The sequence below is a fragment of the Gossypium arboreum genome, chromosome 8 (genome assembly GCF_025698485.1).
Source record: "Gossypium arboreum isolate Shixiya-1 chromosome 8, ASM2569848v2, whole genome shotgun sequence".
NCBI lineage: Eukaryota > Viridiplantae > Streptophyta > Magnoliopsida > Malvales > Malvaceae > Gossypium > Gossypium arboreum.
Window position 1 is genome coordinate 141,023,608 of NC_069077.1, and position 20,434 is coordinate 141,044,041.

The 20,434-nt window shown below is 31.8% G+C and overlaps 2 protein-coding genes and 1 long non-coding RNA gene across 4 annotated transcripts; 1 reads left to right on the forward strand and 2 right to left on the reverse strand.

Moving 5' to 3' along the window:
- The first annotated feature begins 4,745 nt into the window (after positions 1–4,745).
- LOC108469970 (uncharacterized) lies at positions 4,746–5,951 on the forward strand. Its single transcript, XR_001869229.2, has 3 exons — positions 4,746–4,842; positions 5,199–5,250; positions 5,600–5,951. It is a non-coding gene; the product is annotated as an uncharacterized LOC108469970 (long non-coding RNA).
- LOC108469969 (magnesium-chelatase subunit ChlD, chloroplastic) lies at positions 5,833–12,225 on the reverse strand. Of its 2 annotated transcripts, XM_017771111.2 has the most exons (15): positions 11,680–12,225; positions 11,379–11,557; positions 10,135–10,219; positions 9,741–10,057; positions 9,532–9,655; positions 9,339–9,431; positions 8,822–8,917; positions 8,344–8,481; positions 7,526–7,723; positions 7,226–7,381; positions 7,017–7,124; positions 6,792–6,926; positions 6,444–6,602; positions 6,218–6,338; positions 5,833–6,140 (listed from the first exon to the last, which is right to left on the reverse strand). In XM_017771111.2, exons 1-15 carry the CDS (start codon positions 11,950–11,952, stop codon positions 6,055–6,057), a joined length of 2,268 nt encoding a protein of 755 aa, XP_017626600.1. In that variant the 5' UTR covers positions 11,953–12,225; the 3' UTR covers positions 5,833–6,054. The 2 variants fall into 2 exon arrangements, 1 of the variants encoding a protein (XP_017626600.1); XR_008269453.1 differs by lacking the exon at positions 5,833–6,140 and having other exon boundaries at positions 6,444–6,577.
- Positions 12,226–12,986: 761 nt separating this feature from the next.
- LOC108468590 (protein RAFTIN 1B-like) lies at positions 12,987–18,140 on the reverse strand. Its single transcript, XM_017769472.2, has 8 exons — positions 17,931–18,140; positions 15,272–15,380; positions 14,993–15,070; positions 14,766–14,858; positions 14,539–14,640; positions 14,315–14,416; positions 14,075–14,176; positions 12,987–13,708 (listed from the first exon to the last, which is right to left on the reverse strand). Exons 1-8 carry the CDS (start codon positions 18,138–18,140, stop codon positions 12,987–12,989), a joined length of 1,518 nt encoding a protein of 505 aa, XP_017624961.2.
- Between the last annotated feature and the right edge of the window lie 2,294 nt (positions 18,141–20,434).

Below are 20,434 nucleotides of genomic sequence, written 5' to 3' on the forward strand. Positions count from 1 at the left end.
ATGTCGTGACCTTTTTCTAGCGGGTATAATAACACATTTAATCTTCAATACTTACACATTATATCAATTTGATCCTAATTTTAAATAATTTAATGAATTTAACTCTCCTCCTCCTCCTCCTCCTCCTCCTCCTTCTTCTTCTTCCAATATTACCTCTTGTAGGCTTCTTAGAAATGACAAAAAATGACAGAACATCGTACTTAGATATTCTCCCCCGTAGTCTTGTGGAAAAAAAAAAGGAAGGAATTCATTTTGAAGTGGGTTTAACCTTCTTCTTCTTCTTCCAATATTGCGTCTTGTAGGCTTCTTAGAAATGATAAAAAATGACAGAACATATCGTACTTAGATATTCTCCCCCGTAGTCTTGTGGAAAAAAAGGAAGGAATTCATTTTGAAGTAGGTTTAACCTTCTTCTTCCAATATTCCTTCTTGTAGGCTTCTTAGAAATGACGAAAAAATGACAGAACATCATCATACTTAGATGTACTAAGGTAGAATGGAAGCTCTAACCAACACTTGATGCCAGACAACTTCACCAATTCGTCATTATACAACAACAACCAATGGACAGTAGGCAACATATAAGGAAGCTAAACAATGGGCAACATGGACATCAATAACATATATCAACTTCTCATGGCCATAACCATTTCTTGTTTTGTACCAAAGAACCTTCTTCTTTTTCTTCTTCTTCTTTTCATTTTTGGGGTTCTTCTTTTTCTTCTTCTTCTTTTTATTTTTGGGGTTAAAGAAATAACTCAAATGGTATGCCCATGAGATTATTTATCACAATGGTACGTTTGCTATAATGTTATGCAGGTGCAGCTTGACAAATTGGCAACACCAGACTGAAATGTGATGGCTTAAATATTCAAGGACCTGATATGTAAATTTTCCATTTTGATTAAAAAGCTTTTAAGGGTATGAAAAATAATTTGAACAAAAAAAATTATTTTTTGAAAAATAAATAAAATTGATTTCCAATTGGAATAAACATTTTTACAAAAAAAAATAATTTTTGGTAGAAAATTTTTTTTGGACTAATTAGTAAGAGGCCTCTCAATTTTTTGTGTTGAAGGGGAATAAAAGAAAATAATAAATAAGAAAGGTTTATGAAACAATTTACCTTATTTAAAGCTTGGTGCCGTCATAGTACCATTAAAGCTTTTCAATCAAAATGAGAAATTTGTCAAGTGGTACTAACAGAACACTGTAGCAAACGTACTATCTTGGTAAATAATCTCATGGACATACAATTTGAGTTATTATTATATTGTATTATTGGGATAAAAAAGCCCGAAATTGAAAATTTTTATAGCTTAATGACCAAAATAGAAACACGCTAATAATTTGGTGACTAGTAGTATATTTTATCAAAATTTAATATAAAAAGTGAAACAGTATATAAATCAATTTGGGCTTCAATACAAAAGTCTTTATTTTTCTTTTGTTTGAGATTCTCTCGAGTTAATTACTCAAAAATAAAACTCTCTCGATGTTATTTTTTTCATCTACAAAATTCAAACTTAAGTTATTACTTAAGAGAAATCGAGCTCTTTCAATACTTTACCCAATAAATTTGATAATACAAAAGCCTTTACCATCTTAAAATGAAGTACCCAACCTTCTTCTACTAGATTTGATGCAAAAATTTTATATTAGAAAAAAAAATATAAACATAGTATTTTATAATGTATAAATTATAAATTCATAATCGGTAAAAAATTGTTGGGGATCGACTTGATTAAGCAACAAACATGTGAAAATAGCGGAAGAAATTGAGAAATTGAACACACAAATTTAACGTGAAAAACCCCTCCAAGAGGATAAAAAACTACGAGTAAAGATAATTTTACTATAATGGCAAAAGAACGAAGAGTACAAAAAATGAAGATAAAAAACTAAACTCCGAAAAACCTGAAAACAAAGAACCCTCTAAATGTGTTATGAGTTCTAATATCTAATAAGTGTGTATTCTAAAGTTGTAAAAGAGCCTATTTATAGGCTAAATTTATATGTCAAATAATAATAAAATAATCTAGATTAATTAGAGTTTGATTGAAACAAATAAATAGAGTTTAACTAGAAGATTATTTCTCAAATTTGACTGAAATAGGAGTCATACTTAACAAAAATAATAAATGTCAATATAACACACAACATTGATTATCGTGAGTTATAAGTATAAGTTTTCATAGATCAGAATAGACAAGTCAAGGCTCAGTTCTAAATAATTATAGTTCGGGTCCATCCAGAAAGCCCAAAAATTTCTCATCGTGAAACTAATTTGTGGGAATTTATTTGATAACAGTGTTGATTAAGTCTTAACTCGATTGACAGGAATATTGTTGTCAATGCAAGAAGACGTGGGTTTAAGTGCGCTGAAACGCATTATCTTCCTATTTATGTGTTGGGGAGGGGGTTTTGGGTAGTTCTAAGTATTGTCTTAAACAAAAAACCCAGATATGATAAGAAGTTATAATGAAATTATTCAAAAAATTATTTAATAACTATGAGTCTATTTTTTTAAATTCCACAAGTGAGTTGAAAATATGATAAGTGTCATATTTATTTTTATATTATAAAATTAAAACTAATAAAAATAAAAAATAAATTGATTCGATTCGGATAATTATATATATATTTTTTAACTTAGAGGTTATATAAAAAAATTAACTAAACAATGCAACTTTTTCACTATAGGTAACTATGGTCAAAGTAAGTACTTACAATTTTATTTTGTTAAGTCAAGTGATACATTGACACTAAATGCACTTGGACCCACAACTTCTGTGCAACAAATCGACTTATAATTATTCAAATTTTTTGAATAATAAATGAATTAAAGCATAAAAAACAAAATGATTAAAATATGTTATTATGAAAAATAAAATGATGACGACTTAAATACACAAAAATGTCAAAATTTAAGTCAAAATGAATTAGTAATATATATATAATTATAATTAAAATTATAATATTTTGCACAAACAAAATGACATAAACACTTTATTCAAAAAAAAAATTAAACTACTATAATAAATTATGTTATGAATTAAAACAATAAAAAAACAAACATGATATTAATAAATAAATAAATAAATATATAAAATATTTTTAAAATTGAATCATGTTAAATAAGTATACAAAATACAACATGATTCAGAAAATAACATAAATATAGCATGCAAATTGCAAACCTTTCAACTTTTTTATCAACTCGTAAAAGAAATAAATACAGATTGAAGTTTCAAAATTCGGAAAGGGTAGAGCAAGGTAGTCAGTTTCATTCCTGTATTGCATGTTCTACCTAGAATGCTCTATTCTAATAGTAACCCGAAACAACAAATTCTAGGTTCTGCTTCAGTGCAAATTTTAGTTGGTATCGGTTGTACCACTGCGTACCGGTTGATTTCACCGATTGGTACAAAAAGTAAGTTTAAATTTAATTTTTTAGTATTTGTTTTGAATTATGGATTGTTATATGCATGGTATGGGATAATCTTATTGTTTAATTTATGCTATGATTTTTTGGGCAAACTACGTTTGTAGTCACTCAACTATTAGTAAAATTCTTTTTTGTTCACTCAACTATGAAAAGTTACAAATTTGTCACCTAACTATTCCAGTTTTTCTTTTTTGATCACTAACTGTTAAATTGCTAACTACTTGGCAACTTTTAAAATTGGTATAATATAACAACTTTAACCCTCGACATTTATACCTTGTGTCAATTTAGTCTTAGTTCCAAAGAAATTAGTCCTCAACATTTACACATTGTATAATTTGGTCTCTTTTTTTTTTTGCAATTCTACTTTTATTTGTGACATTGAGGGTTAATTTTAAAAGAATGTGAAAAGATGAAAATTATTAATTTGGATTTTTGGGTGTTTCCGTATTTGGTATATTTCCAATCAAATTTAGTTGGTAAATTTTTTTTTTAGCTTTTTAAGTGAAAACGGTCATAAAGAAATACAAAATTAAAAAAAAAAGAGACTAAATTACACAATATGTAACCGTTGAGGATCAATTTTTTTAGAATCAAGACTAAATTAACACAATGTATAAATATTGTGGGTTAAATTACTATTATACCAATTTCAAAAGTTATCATGTCATCTTCCTGTTAGCCATATCTTACGGCTAGAATAGTTAGGTGATTATTTTGTAACTTCTTATAACTGAGTGGCAAAAAAAAAAAAACGTATCAATAATTAGGTGACTATAAATGTAATTTATCCAATTATTTTTTTATTTAATTTCATTATTTGATATTTATACATATTTAATAAATTTAAAACGATACATTAAAACAAACTAATATCAATGCGTATCAATATCGATAAAAATCGAGATATTCACTGATATGACACTGACTACTGTAATATAAAGATTAAAATTAATGGGTTCGAAGAATACAACAAAAAGAAATTCAGAGAATGTGAAGTAAAAGTAGAATTTTGACCAAAAGTCTTTAAAAGCATTTACCTTCTTTATCATGTTTTGGTGTCACTTTCCATGTTTGTAGTCAAAGTTCTTCAAGTGTTTACACTGTGGGCGGCGGCCCACCAAAGAAGAACATTGCAACATCCGGCTGTTTCTGGGATTTTCATTACAAGACAGTTTTGAGTTGTGTTTTACTGTCAAAAAAGATAATTTTTTAAAATGTAATTTGACACGTGGATGACATGCATTAGTGGATTTCATGTCCAATCTATATTCAAATAATGTTCTCTATATATATGGAAAAAAATCTAAAAGAATTACATACTTCTTATTGAATATATATTCATATTCGACACTCGGAATTATTGTTGTCTTTCTGTACTTATAGTTTTCGAGGTAATTTCTATGGGTTTTCCTTCTTTCAATTGTTTATATCTTTGTTTATTTCACGAGTAAATGTTCTTAAACTATTGATAAGTTTATATTCTGGTTTTTCAATTCAGAAGTTTTTGTTTAAGTCAATCTGACGAATATATCAAAGATTGGAGAAAAAAGCTGTTTTGATTTTGAAATCTTTGAAATAGTTCAATGACTATTTTGTAACTTTTTTAAAGTTAAAGTGACTAAATCATAAACTTACTAATAATTTAGTGACTTTGAATGTAATTTACCTTTATTTCACTAAACAATTAATAATTACTTTTTTTCATCTATATATTTCGATAATTAAATACGTGATAGAAATTCTTCAGGACCTTGCAACCATCATGGAGGATGGCAATGGCATCTTTTACAATCATCAAGGTATCAACTTCTTGCCATTTTTTAATTAGTTTCGAGATTTTATCAATAAGGTCCTTTTATTATCAAAACAATTAATTTAACCGCTAAATAATATGTCATTCCAAATTGGTTTTGAAGTTTTTCCGAAGCTTTTACAAAACTCTTATCGCTCACTCTCTTAACTTCGAAGTTTAAAGGCCTTGTTTATAAATATCCCTTAACTTTTAATTTATATATATTTTCAAATAAGCCCTTGTTTTAAATAAAATATTCATGTTTGAGCATGTATTTGAAGAATCATATTCTGGTATACGTACCTGTTTCTTGGTTTTTGATTATCTGAAACACTAAACACTTGAAATAACTTTAGTGCAACTATCAGAGATCGAAACACTTCAGAAACAACACGAGGAGAAAACGATAAGGATCCGAGACCTCAAGAGACAAATTGAAGCGTTGAAGCTTCGTTTGGCGAAGACGAAAATGAAGAAAAACAGTAGCAGAGATGAGAGAAGAGAAGCTTTCAATGAACTGTGTGAGAAATATCACAGCTTGAGAAATGAATATAATGCATTATTGAGTGAAAGTTCAAGGGAGCAGAGATTAATTTAACCGAAGATTTCTTGTTACAATTTAATATTTTGTTTCATTTTATCGTATTTAAATATGTGCCAGACATGAATATCGAAAATGAAATATATTTTGGTTTCATTTTTCATATACTCGAAACTGTGTTTTATGTTAGAGGAACACAAAAAATTGCAGACATTATACGATTCATACGCGTTATGGAGTCGGTGAAAGCCATTAATGCTTGCTTCAGAGTTACGAACTTTTCAAAGCCGATAATGCTTCCTTTGTCGTAGCTGAGATGACGGCATCTGAAGCATTTGGCAAGTAATAATACTTCCCTGTAAGATTAAATCAATGACGAGATATCGTTATGTTCCGTATGTGTAAAAACAAACAGATGTTTATGCAGACGCACCTTGAGCTACTCGAGCAATTTCCTTAGCAAAACCGGTTGAAACGAACTTGTTTTCGGTGTCAATAACAAGAAGGGACATTCCTGCTTTGTATATTTTCCCGGACACTTCAAGAATCTCATCCTGCAATGTTTATTTAGACACACGAATCGTATGAAAACCGTTTGGTCAAACCCTGAAACCATTGTATATGAAGGATTCAGAATAAGATATGATGCAATAATTTACCTTCAACTCTTGTGCTGAGGGTCTAGGGGCATCAGAAGCAGCAGCTTCGGGATCAGTAGATCGTTTTAGTGATATGTTGGCTCTTCCATCGGTTATTGCAACAATCATTACACGTCCTACATCACCGCTTTTCTCTGCATTTAGTCCAACCCTGACTGCCTGATTATATTTTTATCAAAATATTACAAAAGATAAAAAATTTTACCAACATTTTTGAAGCAACAATACTACAAAAGCTATGAGTAGAAGTCATTAACGACAAGTCATAATCACAGATAGCATATGCAAAAGAGTTTTGATCTCGTGGGCTCATTCCTGTTGGAGTTAACACGGAATTTCAAGACATACCATGCTTAAACCATGAGCTAGGGGAGAGCCACCACCACATGGAAGTCTCTCAAGACGTTTTCGAGCCATTGCAATTGATCTAGAAGGAGGTAACAGGACTTCCGCAGCATCTCCACGGAAAGGTATAATGGAGACCTATTCAGCATTACCAAGCTCCTAAAATGAATTAACAACTAGCAAGGTCTGTATGCTCGAAAAGACAGAACAAATGTTTCTTTTGTTTACCTGATCTCTACTTGTATAACTCTCAGCCAGCAACTTAAGTGCAGCTCCTTTAGCGTTTTGCATTCGGTTTAATGCCATGCTCCCACTTGCATCAACCACAAATATTACCTGACATAAAATGGATATGTATGAACCCCAGAATTATTTAACTCCGTAGAGTGATCCCGGTTACAAATAGATGTAAACAAAAGAAGTAGGCTAATTGGTACCAATGCTCCGGCTTTTCTTGCCATTCTTTTAGCCCTCATATCAGTTTTCTCCACAAAAACTTTCCTGCTTTTCTGAATATCTCTCTCCCGACGCAACTTTTGATATGGTGCTGCAGCTCTAAGTGTTGCATCAACAGCTAGTCTTTTCACAGGGCCCTGTGGTACAAGCGACGCAACTTATTCTAAAAATGAAGTTAAGATTGAGCGAGCAAATATAACATACAAAAGATCAGAAATAGTGAAGAAGATTGCTAATTCACCAGTTCAACCTGCATGATCGAGGAAAGAGACAAGACTGACCTTTGGGAGCATTGGTTTAATATATCGACCTCTATCCTCAGAGAATATAACATTCTTGGCTCTTCCAGCTTTCCCCCGTCGCCTTTGTGCTTGTTGCGCAAAGAAAAGTAGTTTCTCATCGACCAAACCCCCTTCCGCATCAAAGATAAACTCTTCAGGTAATTGCTCCTGTTGTTCGTTTTCCTGATCACTTTCATCCTGTTGTAAACAAAGCACTGCATTTTGTGTAATCTTATTTTATCGGGATAATATTTGAAATAGAAGTAAAGATGATAGTTAAATCCTCAATGGCAAGGACTTGGGTAGATTTTAGTTTAATTATAAACAACAACCCCTGCAAACCAATGGCTAATTTTATTAAGAAACTTGTTGGGGGTTAGCTCCTTTGGCATAAGTCTTCGAAGTGTCATCCACCAGATAGCTGATCTGGTCCCCCAACAACTGAAGGCATTGTCCCCCGGGAAGGGTTTTGTTCTCAGCCTCCGCGGAGAGCCAATGTGCCATGAGCAGCTGCCCTGAGAGTCTGGTTCATGGAGGGGGGTGCCTCGACCGTATGTGAACGTACGGCCGCCCACCAAGAGACGACGTAACCGGCTCGCCCTTGGTGGGATTCGAACTCCTGATCTATGCCATATAGGTCACTTGTTGGGGTATATGGTACCATTCAACCCTCATTAGGGACAACACCTTTGGCTGTTAGGGGACTAGATCAGCTGCCTAGCAGATGATACTTCAAAGATTTCTCCCGAAGGAGCTGACCCTCCCTCAACAAAATTCAAAGTTCAGTGCTTATTGTTGAAATCTTAATGTTAACATACCTCTTGTTCTTCCTCCTCATTTTGCTCCTCCCCGGAATCTTCATTTTGTGGAGGTGGAGGTGGAGGTGGCGGCTGCTGGTTTTGTTGGTCTGGTGGATTCTCATTGACAATCGAACGAGGGAGTATAACAAGCTCCACCTGTATCATATATTATGTCAACACAAATTTATATATTGTTCTCCAAAATGAAACCAATATAATCATGCACATGACAACCAGTGATTAGCAAACATTTCAATAAAACCAGCAATGCCATCCATAAACATCATATAGTCCGAACCAGAAGTATGATAGAAAGATGGATTGAACTAGGAAACGGCGCAAATACTTCAGCAATCATAAGCAAGATTAGCTTAAAAAAATCTGGACATAAAGAAGAAACATATAAAAAGTTCGGGTATGAATGGATGTGACAATTTGTTGCATATCGATGTGCCTACAAAATAACCGGTGCAAAATCATAGTAAGAATACTTAACAGCTTTTTTCAGGTCATCTACACCAACTCTTTCTCGTCCTTCCAAAGCAGCCAAGCATTTTGCAACCCGAGCAGCATATAGCTCAGCTCTGTGTCCCTGTAAATTTCCGAGTACTAATTATTTTTCCATAGCATGATCAAGATAATATCTCACAATCATCAATATTATTAAAAGCTCAAGTGTCAACTTTATGTCGTTCTTAAACTACAAAAACATCATCCCTATGCTTTATGCTTAAGAATGGCTTGTACAACATATACTTCCCTACAATGAGGTAGTCCACTCCCTATTCTTTGCTAGTCTACGTTGGATGTTTTATCAAGTTGTTTTCTCATTTTACCATCTTTTTTGCTTTTATGTCCATCCAAACAACCATGGTTGTTGAACAATAAAAACTCAGTTAGCTTTTAGGCATGCGGGACATTGATTCCTCATCAACTGAGAACTTTTCGGTGTTACATCATAAGAGGATTCAAAGTAATATTTGTTATCTAAAGTGGTTGAAGAATAAAAGCACCTGGCAACCGCCTCGAAGGGCTTCCATAACCAGGTATTTTAATTGTTCCCGGCCAATCGTAACATCCTTCAGATACTCTCTTGCTAAAATGATCTGTAAAATATAAATGCACAAGAGGAATAAAATTCATCCTTCTAAATACCAAAGTGCAAGAAGACTGGCAAACTAGCTAAATTGCTAAATGCACGGTTACCTGAGTCTTTGCATACTCGGTTTCTTCCTCAACCATTTTAAAAACTTTATTGCTAGCTTCTTGAAATTGTGTTGCGATCCCAACTGCCGCAACACGATCTTCAAAGTTCATTGGAAGATCTGCACTGCAAAGGAAGTGTCTGACATTAATGGGATAGGTATGTATAAACCGAAAAATTTCATTCCATCATCTAAAAACAAGCTTTGTACCTCAAGTTAATTGCAATTCGATCTAATAAATGTTCTCGTACAGCACCTTCTTCTGGATTATAAGTGGCAATTAAGAGCGGCTTACAAGGGTGCTTGAAGCTTATTCCTTCTCTTTCGACAATATTAACTCCTTCAGTCAATACATTAAGAAGCAAATTGCTAATACCCTCATCCAGGAGATTAATTTCATCAACATATAATACACCTCTATGTGCTTCAGCTAAAAGGCCAGGTTGAAAAACAGTCGTTCCTGTTTTCACAGACTCCTCAACATCAACAGATCCAATGAGTCTATCCTCCGTGACTCCAAGTGGTATCTTAAGCAAGAGTGGCAAAGGGCATTATGACAATAAAACAAACTTGATAACAAAAGGCTTTCTAGCATGAAACATACCTGAACAAAAGGAGACCGAACAACTTGTGTCTTAACATTGCCATTGGAATCGAATTCAGCTCGCTGAGCTAAACCATCTTCCCACCTTCAAAGGTAATATACTGAAATCAGTTAGCTCTAATATCCATTATCACGAAAACGGTGCAAGAACACATATGAATTACTCAAGGGAATATTGATATAAGGACTCTTGTTTTGACAGTTCAATCCCATACTAATTTGTATCACGAATGTTGCATATAAGGGGGGAAAACTCACATACACAGCAACGAAATTATAAGATATGAGTTCAATGTTCATACTGAAATCAATTAACTCTTATATCCATTATCACGAAACAGTGCAAGAGCACATATGAATTACTCAAGGGAATAACGATATGTTCTCCATAAGGACTGCAACAAGAAAATGACTCTTGTTGAGGGAAGTGTCTTGGACCCTCAATGGAAAGTATTGTCCCCATATGGGTTTCGTCTCCCGTACTCCAAGGAGAGCACAAAAGGGTTCACAGAGTTTAAGGAGCACCTCTGTTGGTGAAGATGCTGATACCTCTCCAGTCTCCCATGAGCTTGCAGGTTGTATCTCCAACTGAGGTACTCCCTAAACTCCATGAATCCATTTGGGCTCTCCTCGGAGTATGGGAGGCAAAACCCAATTGGGACAATACCTTCCGTTGAGGGTCTGAGACAATCCCCTCAACAGAAGGTATGATCATTACCTATTCACTATCATGAAAACGGTGCAAGGACACATATGAATTACTCAAGGGAATACCAATATGTTCTACATAAGGATTGCAACAACAAAATGACTCTAGTTGAGGGGAGTGTCTCGGACCCTCAATAGAAGGTATTGTCTCCGTAAGGGTTTTGTCTCCCGTACTCTGTGGAGAGCCTAAAGGAAGTTTAGGGAGTGTCTTGGTTGGTAGAGATACGACTTGCAAACTCACGGGAGATACAACCTGCCAAGGCATATTAGCCTTACCTTTGCAACCAGGTCGTATCACCAACCGAGGTGCTGTCTAACTTCCGTGAACCCCTTTTAGCTCTCCTTGGAGTACGGAAGACAGAACTCCTACGGGACAATACCTTCCGTTGAGGGTTCGAGACCCTCCCCTCAAAAACTCTTGTTTTGACATTCCCTTGCAGTATAATCCCATACTAATTTGCATCATGAATGTGTGCATATCAAAGGGGAAAACTACTAGATACAGCAATGAAATTATAAGAGTTCAATGTTCATACTCTTCAGGGCATGTAGGGTCAGCATTAGCCATTGAACCAACAACAACATCAATAGGAGGCAAAACAGCATGCAATCCACGAGCCATTACAGTCTTAGCTGTTCCACGTCTACCAGAAATAGCAATCCCACCAATCTCACGATCAATAGCACCAAGTAAAAGTGCAGTTTTAATAGCATCCTATATAACAAACAGTTAATCAAATCAAAGAGACCACTAAAAATTCAATTCAACAAACGACCCATTTTTCTTTACCACTACTAAAACATTCCCATCCCTTCAAAATTCCATAAACAACAAACCTGGCCAACAACAGCAGCTAAAGGGAAATATCGTCTTCCATAAGAAGAAGAAGGGTCTTCAGATTCAGAACCAATGGCTGCTGCTGCCCCATTGTTGGAATCTAAAGCAGTGTTCGAAACAGCAAGAACGCGAGAAAAGCGAGTGGTGCTTCGAGCGTGGAATCGTTTCTTTGGGTTGAAACGAGAAGAAGAAGGGAAGAAGAGAACAGGGGAAGATGATTGAAGATAAAGATGAAACAGGGGAAGTGAAGAACAAGTAGTAGCTAATGCCATAGCTGAAAATGCTATTGATTTTTCAACAAAACAAACATTTGGGTCCTTTTTTTATTTATTTATTTACTTCATTATCTCTTACATAATCTTGTAATCTAATCTTTATCTGTTTTGTTCTGTTCTTCTTCCATTGTCTACTGCATTTCCCTTTTAACTCTTCTTCAATTGTTGCTATGGCTCTCCACGCGCCAAATCATGCGCGTATTCAGCACATTCTACTCTTTCTCCTCCTTTTTTTTTTAAAGAAGGAAATAAATAAATCAATAATTTGCAACCACAAATAAACTTCATAAATACATATTTATATTTAGACTGATCAATTAAATGGGTTTTTCGGGTCAAGTACGTTTTTAATTTGGGTTTGGTCTATTTAAAATTTTATTTAAGTTTAATTCAAATTAAAATATTAAACTCGAACTTGATTCGTTAAAATTAAATTAAAAATATATTAAATATATTAAAATATTAAAATTAATATTTCTTAATAAATTGAGAGTAAAATAACAACGTAACAATAATAATAAAATAATAACAATATAACAATAAAATGATAACAAAATAACAACAAAACAATTGCTTTGGGTTTGAGTTGAGCTCGGGCCATAAAATCTTATATAAGGCCTGAACCATTTAGAAAATAAGTATTATTTTTTAACTAAGCTTATTTTTAACACTTATATTTTTATTTAAACTCCTTTACTTTTTGAGCGAGCTTTCGAGCTAATCGAGTAGCCCAACCATAATCATATCTATTTGTAACAAAAAAAAAAAAAAAAACCAGTTGGGCATTCAGCTAAATTTCGGCTTGTGCTCAAGTAATATCGGTTTTTTAAACAGACATCATGGACCTTCTGCATACATAAATGTATAATCTAACTCCAGTTTTTTTTACACCAAAAATGAATATTCTTTATTCATATATATATATATATATATATAAGCTTCTTAATTCATAGTTGATGCAATGCTCCACATATTTTATAGGAAGATTGTTGAAATACAAAAGAGATATTAATTCTCACTTAATTGAGACTTCATTTTGCTGTTGAGTTGGAAACCCAGACGAGGGTATCTCTGAAAAGGAAGTGGCAAATGGGGACGGTTCCAGGCTTCACTTTGAGAATCTGAAATGCCATATGCTTTGGGTTCCAACCAGATGTGTCTTTATGACAGACCGCCAAAGCATTGGCTTTTGTCCCATCTCTGCCCACCAATGGGACCTTATACACACCTGTTTTGTTGAGCGCATGGCACAAAAACACAGCACCTGGATACTCCATTTTATGGCAGACAAGCTCATGTTCTCCCATGTTTTGCATTCCCCTGGAGATTGAAAACAACGGGTTCTTTGTTTCTTTCGAAAACTCGATTGATAGAAGCTGGATTTGTTTCCCGAGCTTTGAAATACTTAAATCTATGAAGGACTCTAATGATGTGGCGCAAAACTTTTGCTCTCCATTAATGGCTGCTCTTTCGCATCCTCTGATTGTTTCACCAATGGTGTTGGCGTCCCTTGTTTGAGGTTTTAACGAGAAGTGGTTCAAAATTTCAGGCAATTTGGCGCTTGAGAAGGGAATTGACTTGGCAACTCGGTCGGGCAAAAATGGAGTTTTATCACCTGTTGCAATGAGATTTGGTAAGTTCACCAGCTTACCGGTGCGTAGATCCCTTTGAAAGAAGAAGGTAGTTTCATCGACTGAAACAATATTATCGTCCACTTTGAAGTTGTTGTTGAGATTTGAATCAATGGAGGCCTCTGCAAAGATTATTTTCCTTACATTTGGTTCAAGTCAACGACTTAAATTTTGGATTTAAAAAGCATGCATGAGCAAGATGAACCCTAACTGTGTGAATACTCCGTAAACATTAACATATGTAGGCATAATGCTTTACCTTGAATTGATTGTTTATTTCCATAACTTCTGGCATGGTAGGTACCTAGAGAGCTTGGAGCACTAAATTTTTTAGATGGTGTAGTATTATTACCTGAATAGTCTGAAAATATTTAGACCCAAATTTTAAATGTTAAAGCTTAGTTAATTTAGCTTAAATAGTTGAGTTTTATTTTCAAAAACGTAAACATTAACATATATATACATGTAATGAAAATCAAATGATTTACCTTGGATTGATTGTTCATTTCCATAACTTCCAGTCTGGTAGGCACTTAGAGAGCTTGGAGCACTAAATTCCTTAAATAGTCCAGTATTATTGCCTGAATAGTCTGAAGACATTTAGAACCCAAATTTTAAATGTTAAAACTTTGTTAATTTAGCTTGAACAGTTGAGTTTTATTCTCGAAAACCTAAACCTAAACCTAAACATTAACATATATACATATAATAGAAATCAAATGATTTACCTTGGATTGATTGTTCATTTTCATAACCTCCAGCCTGGTCGACTCCCAGAGAGCTTGGAGCACTAAATTTCTTAGATAGTCCAGTATTATTGCTTGAATAATCTGAATTTAAACCCAAATTTTGAATGTTAAAGCTTAGTTAATTTGGCTTAAACAGTTGAGTTTTATTCTCGAAAACGTAAACATTAAATATATATATATAATAGATATATCAAATGATTTACCTTGGATTGATTGTTTATTTCCATAACTTCCAGCCTGGTAGGCTCCTAGAAAGCTTGGAGCACTAAATTCCTCATATGATCCAGTACCATTACCTGAACAGTCTGAAAACATTTAAACCTAAATTTTAAATGTTAAAGCTTAGTTAATTTGGCTTAAACAATTGAGTTTTATTCTCAAAAACCTAAATATTAACATACATACATTTAATGAAAATCAAATGATTTACCTTGGATTGATTGTTCATTTCTATAACTTCCAGCCTGGTAGGCTCCTAGAGAGCTTGGAGCACTAAATTCCTTAGATGGTCCAGTACTATTACCTGAATAATCTAAAAACATTTAAACTCAAATTTTAAATGTTAAAGCTTAGTTAATTTGGCTTAAATAGTCGAGTTCTGTTCTCGAAAACCTAAACATTAACATATGTACATATAATGGAAATAAAATGATTTACCTTGGATTGATTGTTCATTTCTATAACTTCCTGCATGGTAGCTAGCATTGGAATCCTTAATTGATCCATTAATGCTATCTGAATGAAAAAAAGAGTATATTATCGGTGAACCAAATATTAATGCTATAAAATATATTTTTTTTAATTTTTTCTCCCTAGCTCTTGACTTAGCAATTCTGGGTGTTCACTAAAAGTATATTTTGAAGATTTGAATCACAAAGATAATCCTATTTATAGTATGTATAAGTTAATAGTGATTTGAAAAAATTGAATACAAACCAGATGGTGGTAGAATATCTCTTAAAGCTTTTGGCATTGGATTGTTGGGGAATACTGATTTCCAATAAGCTTCCTCAAGCACAATACCTTGGCTACTTAGAAATACAATCTAGGAAAAAAAAAAAACAAGAAATTCTTTTTAAGCTTCTATATTAATAAAACACAAGTTTGAAACTATAAGTTGAAGTTGAAATAAATGATATTATTAGTGGTCTAATGGAAGCTAAAATCATTTGATTTTGGGTTGAAATCAACATTTAGTCTTAAATTTTGATAATTTTTCTTAACTTGTTCCTGAATTTTTATGTTCATATTAATCCTAAATTAAAATTAAGTGATGATATGATATAATCTTAAAGTGTCATGTCATTGTAAAGATCAAAATTAGAAAAAAATTGTTAAATTTTAAAATTAGTGTGAACCAAGCTAAGAAAAGTTGGTAAATTTATGGAGTAAATGTTGATATATTTTGACAATTAAGGAAGGAGTTTAGTTAATGTAAAAATGAAAGCTAATTAAAACAAATAATAATAAATATTGGAGATTAAGAAAATATTAAAGCTCACATTGAGTAAAGCAAAGACCAAAAGGAAATGAAATGCCATTGGAAAATAGTTTGGTTTTTCAGAGTTAAGAAATTGAAGGCTTTGGTATGAAAATGGAGCACTATATATATATATATATATATATATATATAGCTGCCAAAAGTCAACATATCATTGAAATTATCACCATTTATTAGTCTACAATTTGCATAGTAAGAGAATATTACTTTTCTAGAAAAAATGAAATTAGTTATTTTAAAGTAAAATTTTAAATGTAAAAGGAAATAATTTGTATTTTTTAAAATAATTTTATTATAAGTTTTGATCATATTTAAAATTACTCATAATCTCTCACAATTTATAAATAGGAGTATAAAGTAAAATTTTGACAATAATAAAATTTTGTTATTCTATGTTCTTCTATATTGACAATAATACCTATACCAATCGAGTTAAGACTCAATTGACATATATTGTAAAATTTTGCTTCTTTTGAAAAAAAATGTCCCTTATTCTATAATCTATAATCATTATAATTTATTGTATTTTTAAACAATTTTGTCTATTGAATTGATTATCTCAATTCATAAAATTACTGTGCCTCAAATGTTAAATTTTGTTAACAGTTAATTAAAATTATTTGGTGAAAAGATCTCTTCAGTTCATCTCAATTTTAATATTGAGTAAATTGTTTTTTGAGAATATTAAATTAATTTAGTTCTTTTCAATTTCGAAGGTGAGCAATTAAAGACAATTAATCATTGTGTTCACTTCTTCCATCAATTTATTTTGATTGGTGCAATAGCCTTCAATGAGGGCTAAATTTATTGAATTTTCAGAATCAAGATAAAAATAATAAAATTTGTAAACATCGAGGATTAAACTTGTTATTATACCAATTAAAAGTATGATAAATTGATGGAGAAAGTAAACACTACGACTAGTTGTAATTTGTTGCTCATTTGCAAAACTGAAAGAAACTAAACTACTTTAATTTTTATAGGGATGAATTTGCTCAATATTAAAACTGAGTTTCTTTTTGCCAAATTATTTCTATCAAACTCAATTAAAAATCTAGGAATTATAGAATAGAACCAAACATAAATGACATAAATTTTCAACTTAAACTCTCATTGTTTAATTGTTATGACTTTTTCAATAAATCATACTAATTTGCTATAAGAATTTTTTGAGAATTCTTTACTTAATTTTAAGTTATTGTTTTTATGTTGATTGAGTCTTAATTTAATTTGTATGAGTATTGTTGTCAATGCAGAAATACGCAGGTTCAATTACGCTGAAACACATTATCTTCCTATTTATGGGTTGGGGAGGAGCTATGAATAGTTATAGGCGTTATGTCAAAAGTTATTATTTTTATTACTCGGTTTCTAGTTGTATTGTGTCGCACTATAATTAAAATTAATTTTGGAAAATTATTTCATTCATTATTAATATATTTTTTATATTTTATAAAAACAGTATAAATTTATCCGAGCATGTTAAAATATATAATTAACTTTTGAATTTTGTTTAAATTTTGGCCGAGAATAAAAAATATTATGGTTGACCTCTCTTGCTCTAAATAGTGCTACTTTGTTTCTATCATATCATTTGTCACCTTATACATGAAATAAATAATTAACATAGTTAGTATTTGGAGTAATTTGTATAATGGTCGATATGTTTAGATTTTAAATTGGATAAAAAATTTAGATATTTAATTGAAAAATTGATAAGTTTAAGTACTGAAAGTTATATCTATATTTATATCTATAATCCATAATATATAATATATAAGTTTGGAGAAACTTTTGATCCAACAAAAATATTTAGGGTTTTGATATAATCGTATATTATGATGTTATGTTATAGACTTATCCATGCAAAAGGCAACTTGTTAAGTATGGTAGGTTTGATTTCGGATTTGGACAAAATACTTTTTACTTTAATGAATCCATCTTGATAGCCCAAATTTTGGCTTATGATCAAGTAGTCCTTACAGGAAGATTGTTGAAACACAAACACACTTGAAATAAACAAAGAAAGAGACATTAATTGTCACCTAATTGAGACGTCATTTTGCTGTTGAGTTGGAAATGGCAAATGGGGACGGTTCCAGGCTTCAGTTTGAGAATCTGAAATGCCATACGCTTTGGGTTCCAACCTGATGTTTCTTTATGACAGACTGCCAAAGCATTGGCTTTTGTCCCATCTCTGCCCACCAATGGAACCTTATACACTGTTGTTTTGTTGATCGCATGGCACAAAAACATAGCAGTTGGATACTCCATCTTATGGCAGACAAGCTCATGTTCCCCCATGTTTTGCATTCCCCTGGCGATTGTAAACAATGGGTTCTTCGTTTCTTTCTAAAGCTTTGAGATACTTAAATCTATGAAGGACTCTAAAACTTTTGCTCTCCATTAATGGATTCTCTTCCACAACCTCTTATTGTTTCATCAATGGTGTCGGCTTCCCTTGTTTGAGGTTTTAACCAGAAATATTATTATGATAAAAATATAATTCAGACTATATTATTATGAAAAATTACCAATGATAGTTTTTTAATAGAAATATCTCAATTTTTAATGTTGATTTTATGAAAAGGACAGATTAATTTTTTCGAATTGTAACTACTCTTTTTAAAAATGTTATTTTAAAATTTAAACTTAAAAATATAATATTTTTAATTTTATAGTTCATGTTTAAAATTCGTGATGATACTTTCCAATAATACTATTTCTAAAATTCGACTTTGTATTCTACTTTTTAGGAGCAAAGTTTTTGTTTAGAATTTTTTTTCCTATAAAATAATGTTTGACCTCTCTTGTTGGAAAAATATTCTACTTTGTTTTTGCAAAAGATGTTGCCTTTAACATTGTCGATTTTATAGTTGACTTTTGAGTAGTTGACTTTTGAGAATAAATAATATATATATTTTTTCTTATAAAATAATGTTTGACTTCTCTTGTAAAAAAAAATTCTACTTTGTTGATGTAAAAGATGTTGCTTTTAACATTGCCCATTTTATAGTTGACTTTTGAGAACAAATAATATATATATTTGTATATATGTGTAACTTAATCAGGCCTTAGAGAGGGGTTGTGTAACACCCCCTAACCCCAAACCGTCGCCGGAATAGGGTTACGAGGCATTACCGGATATATCAGACAACTTATGAATATTTTACAATTATTATAACATTCATAGTATAATTGAAGAATTATGTCCCTATAATGGACTTTCAAAGCCCAACACAAGTATTAAAGTGGAATGAAACGGGACTTGTTCGAGTATTCAGGGAAATATATATTTTTTTTACAAAAATTTCGACAGCATTTCTTCTTAATTTTTACATAAAACCCCCTGCAAATTCAAACCAAAAACCACCTAATCCAAAACCAATGGCACAATCAAAAACAATTTAAACCTAAATATATCTAAATCATAACCAATTCATTAACATAGTCATTTAATAACTAAACATTCATAATATTAATCCAAATTAACTAATAACTTCATTCATTTTTTTTTTCATTCCAACTTATACCAAATTATATAATATAATATTTACCATTTTATCAAACTAATAACAAAATATGGTATACCATTCTTATAACTAACTTTACAAGTATATCTATATAACTTATACAACACCTAGTACATGCCACTTTCAATTAAGAAAGAAAACATCACCCAAAATCTTTTCGCTGAAGTCGGGATCACTCGGATCTTGGACGTGACACTAGACTTCTATTAACTCGCGCACGGAAACAACCGACGTTGAGTATTTCATACTCAGTGGTATTACCATAATTTAAATTGCAATAGCAATTAAAAAAAATAAAATAAGAACTCAACATCAAATAACAATTCTTTTTTCTTTTTAAGTTATCATTAAATAACAATAAATAAACAATCTTTAGCTATTATTCAATTTTAGTTACAAATCACATTTACAGTGTTTTAATCACCACAATCATTTTAAATCCATGCATTTCATTTCCAATCTAAATTTTCAGTCCACAATTTTAATTTCTTTCATATTCACTAGTACAATCGATCAAATTCATTTGAACTTCTCATTTCAATTATTCACCCTATTAACATTTCGGACTTTAACGGATACACGGATTCCAACCCAAACACACCAAGACGGCACATTGTGCCTAAAACGTACATAGTACTGATCGATATCGACACATAAAGTGCCTAAAACGACACACGAGGTGCCTGATACGACACACGAGGTGCCTGATACGACACATAAAGTGCCTGATCGATAAAGCCGGCAAATCCCGTACACTTCCATATCCTATGGCATGCCAATTATATCCGACTTAGCCCGACTAGTTAATAGAGTATTTCAATTCTCAATTCACTTTCATTTCCATTCCAAGATTACTTTTCAATTAAAATTTTCACATTCAAATCAATTTACAATTCAATTATACATACACATTCACCATTCAATTCAATTCTCATTCAACTCAAATATCAATACTTACCTTATAATTCACTTATTAAATATAGAATTGATATAAAACATTTAATAAAAAGTAATTTGAATTATAGTAATACAAACCGTGAATTTCTCGTTTTAATCCTCGATAGC

Excerpts from the sequence above, each read along its gene's own strand:
- LOC108469969 (XM_017771111.2), bottom strand. The coding sequence starts at position 11,952 with ATGGCATTAGCTACTACTTGTTCTTCACTTCCCCTGTTTCATCTTTAT. Across the intron at positions 10,058-10,134 it reads TTCGGTCTCCTTTTGTTCAG|ATACCACTTGGAGTCACGGA; the intron begins GTATGTTTCATG and ends CTCTTGCTTAAG. Across the intron at positions 6,339-6,443 it reads CCTCAGCACAAGAGTTGAAG|GATGAGATTCTTGAAGTGTC; the intron begins GTAAATTATTGC and ends TAAACATTGCAG.
- LOC108468590 (XM_017769472.2), bottom strand. The coding sequence starts at position 18,140 with ATGGGGGAACATGAGCTTGTCTGCCATAAGATGGAGTATCCAACTGCT. Across the intron at positions 14,641-14,765 it reads AAATGAACAATCAATCCAAG|ACTGTTCAGGTAATGGTACT; the intron begins GTAAATCATTTG and ends AAATGTTTTCAG. Across the intron at positions 13,709-14,074 it reads AAATGAACAATCAATCCAAG|AGGCCTCCATTGATTCAAAT; the intron begins GTAAATCATTTG and ends TAATCTTTGCAG.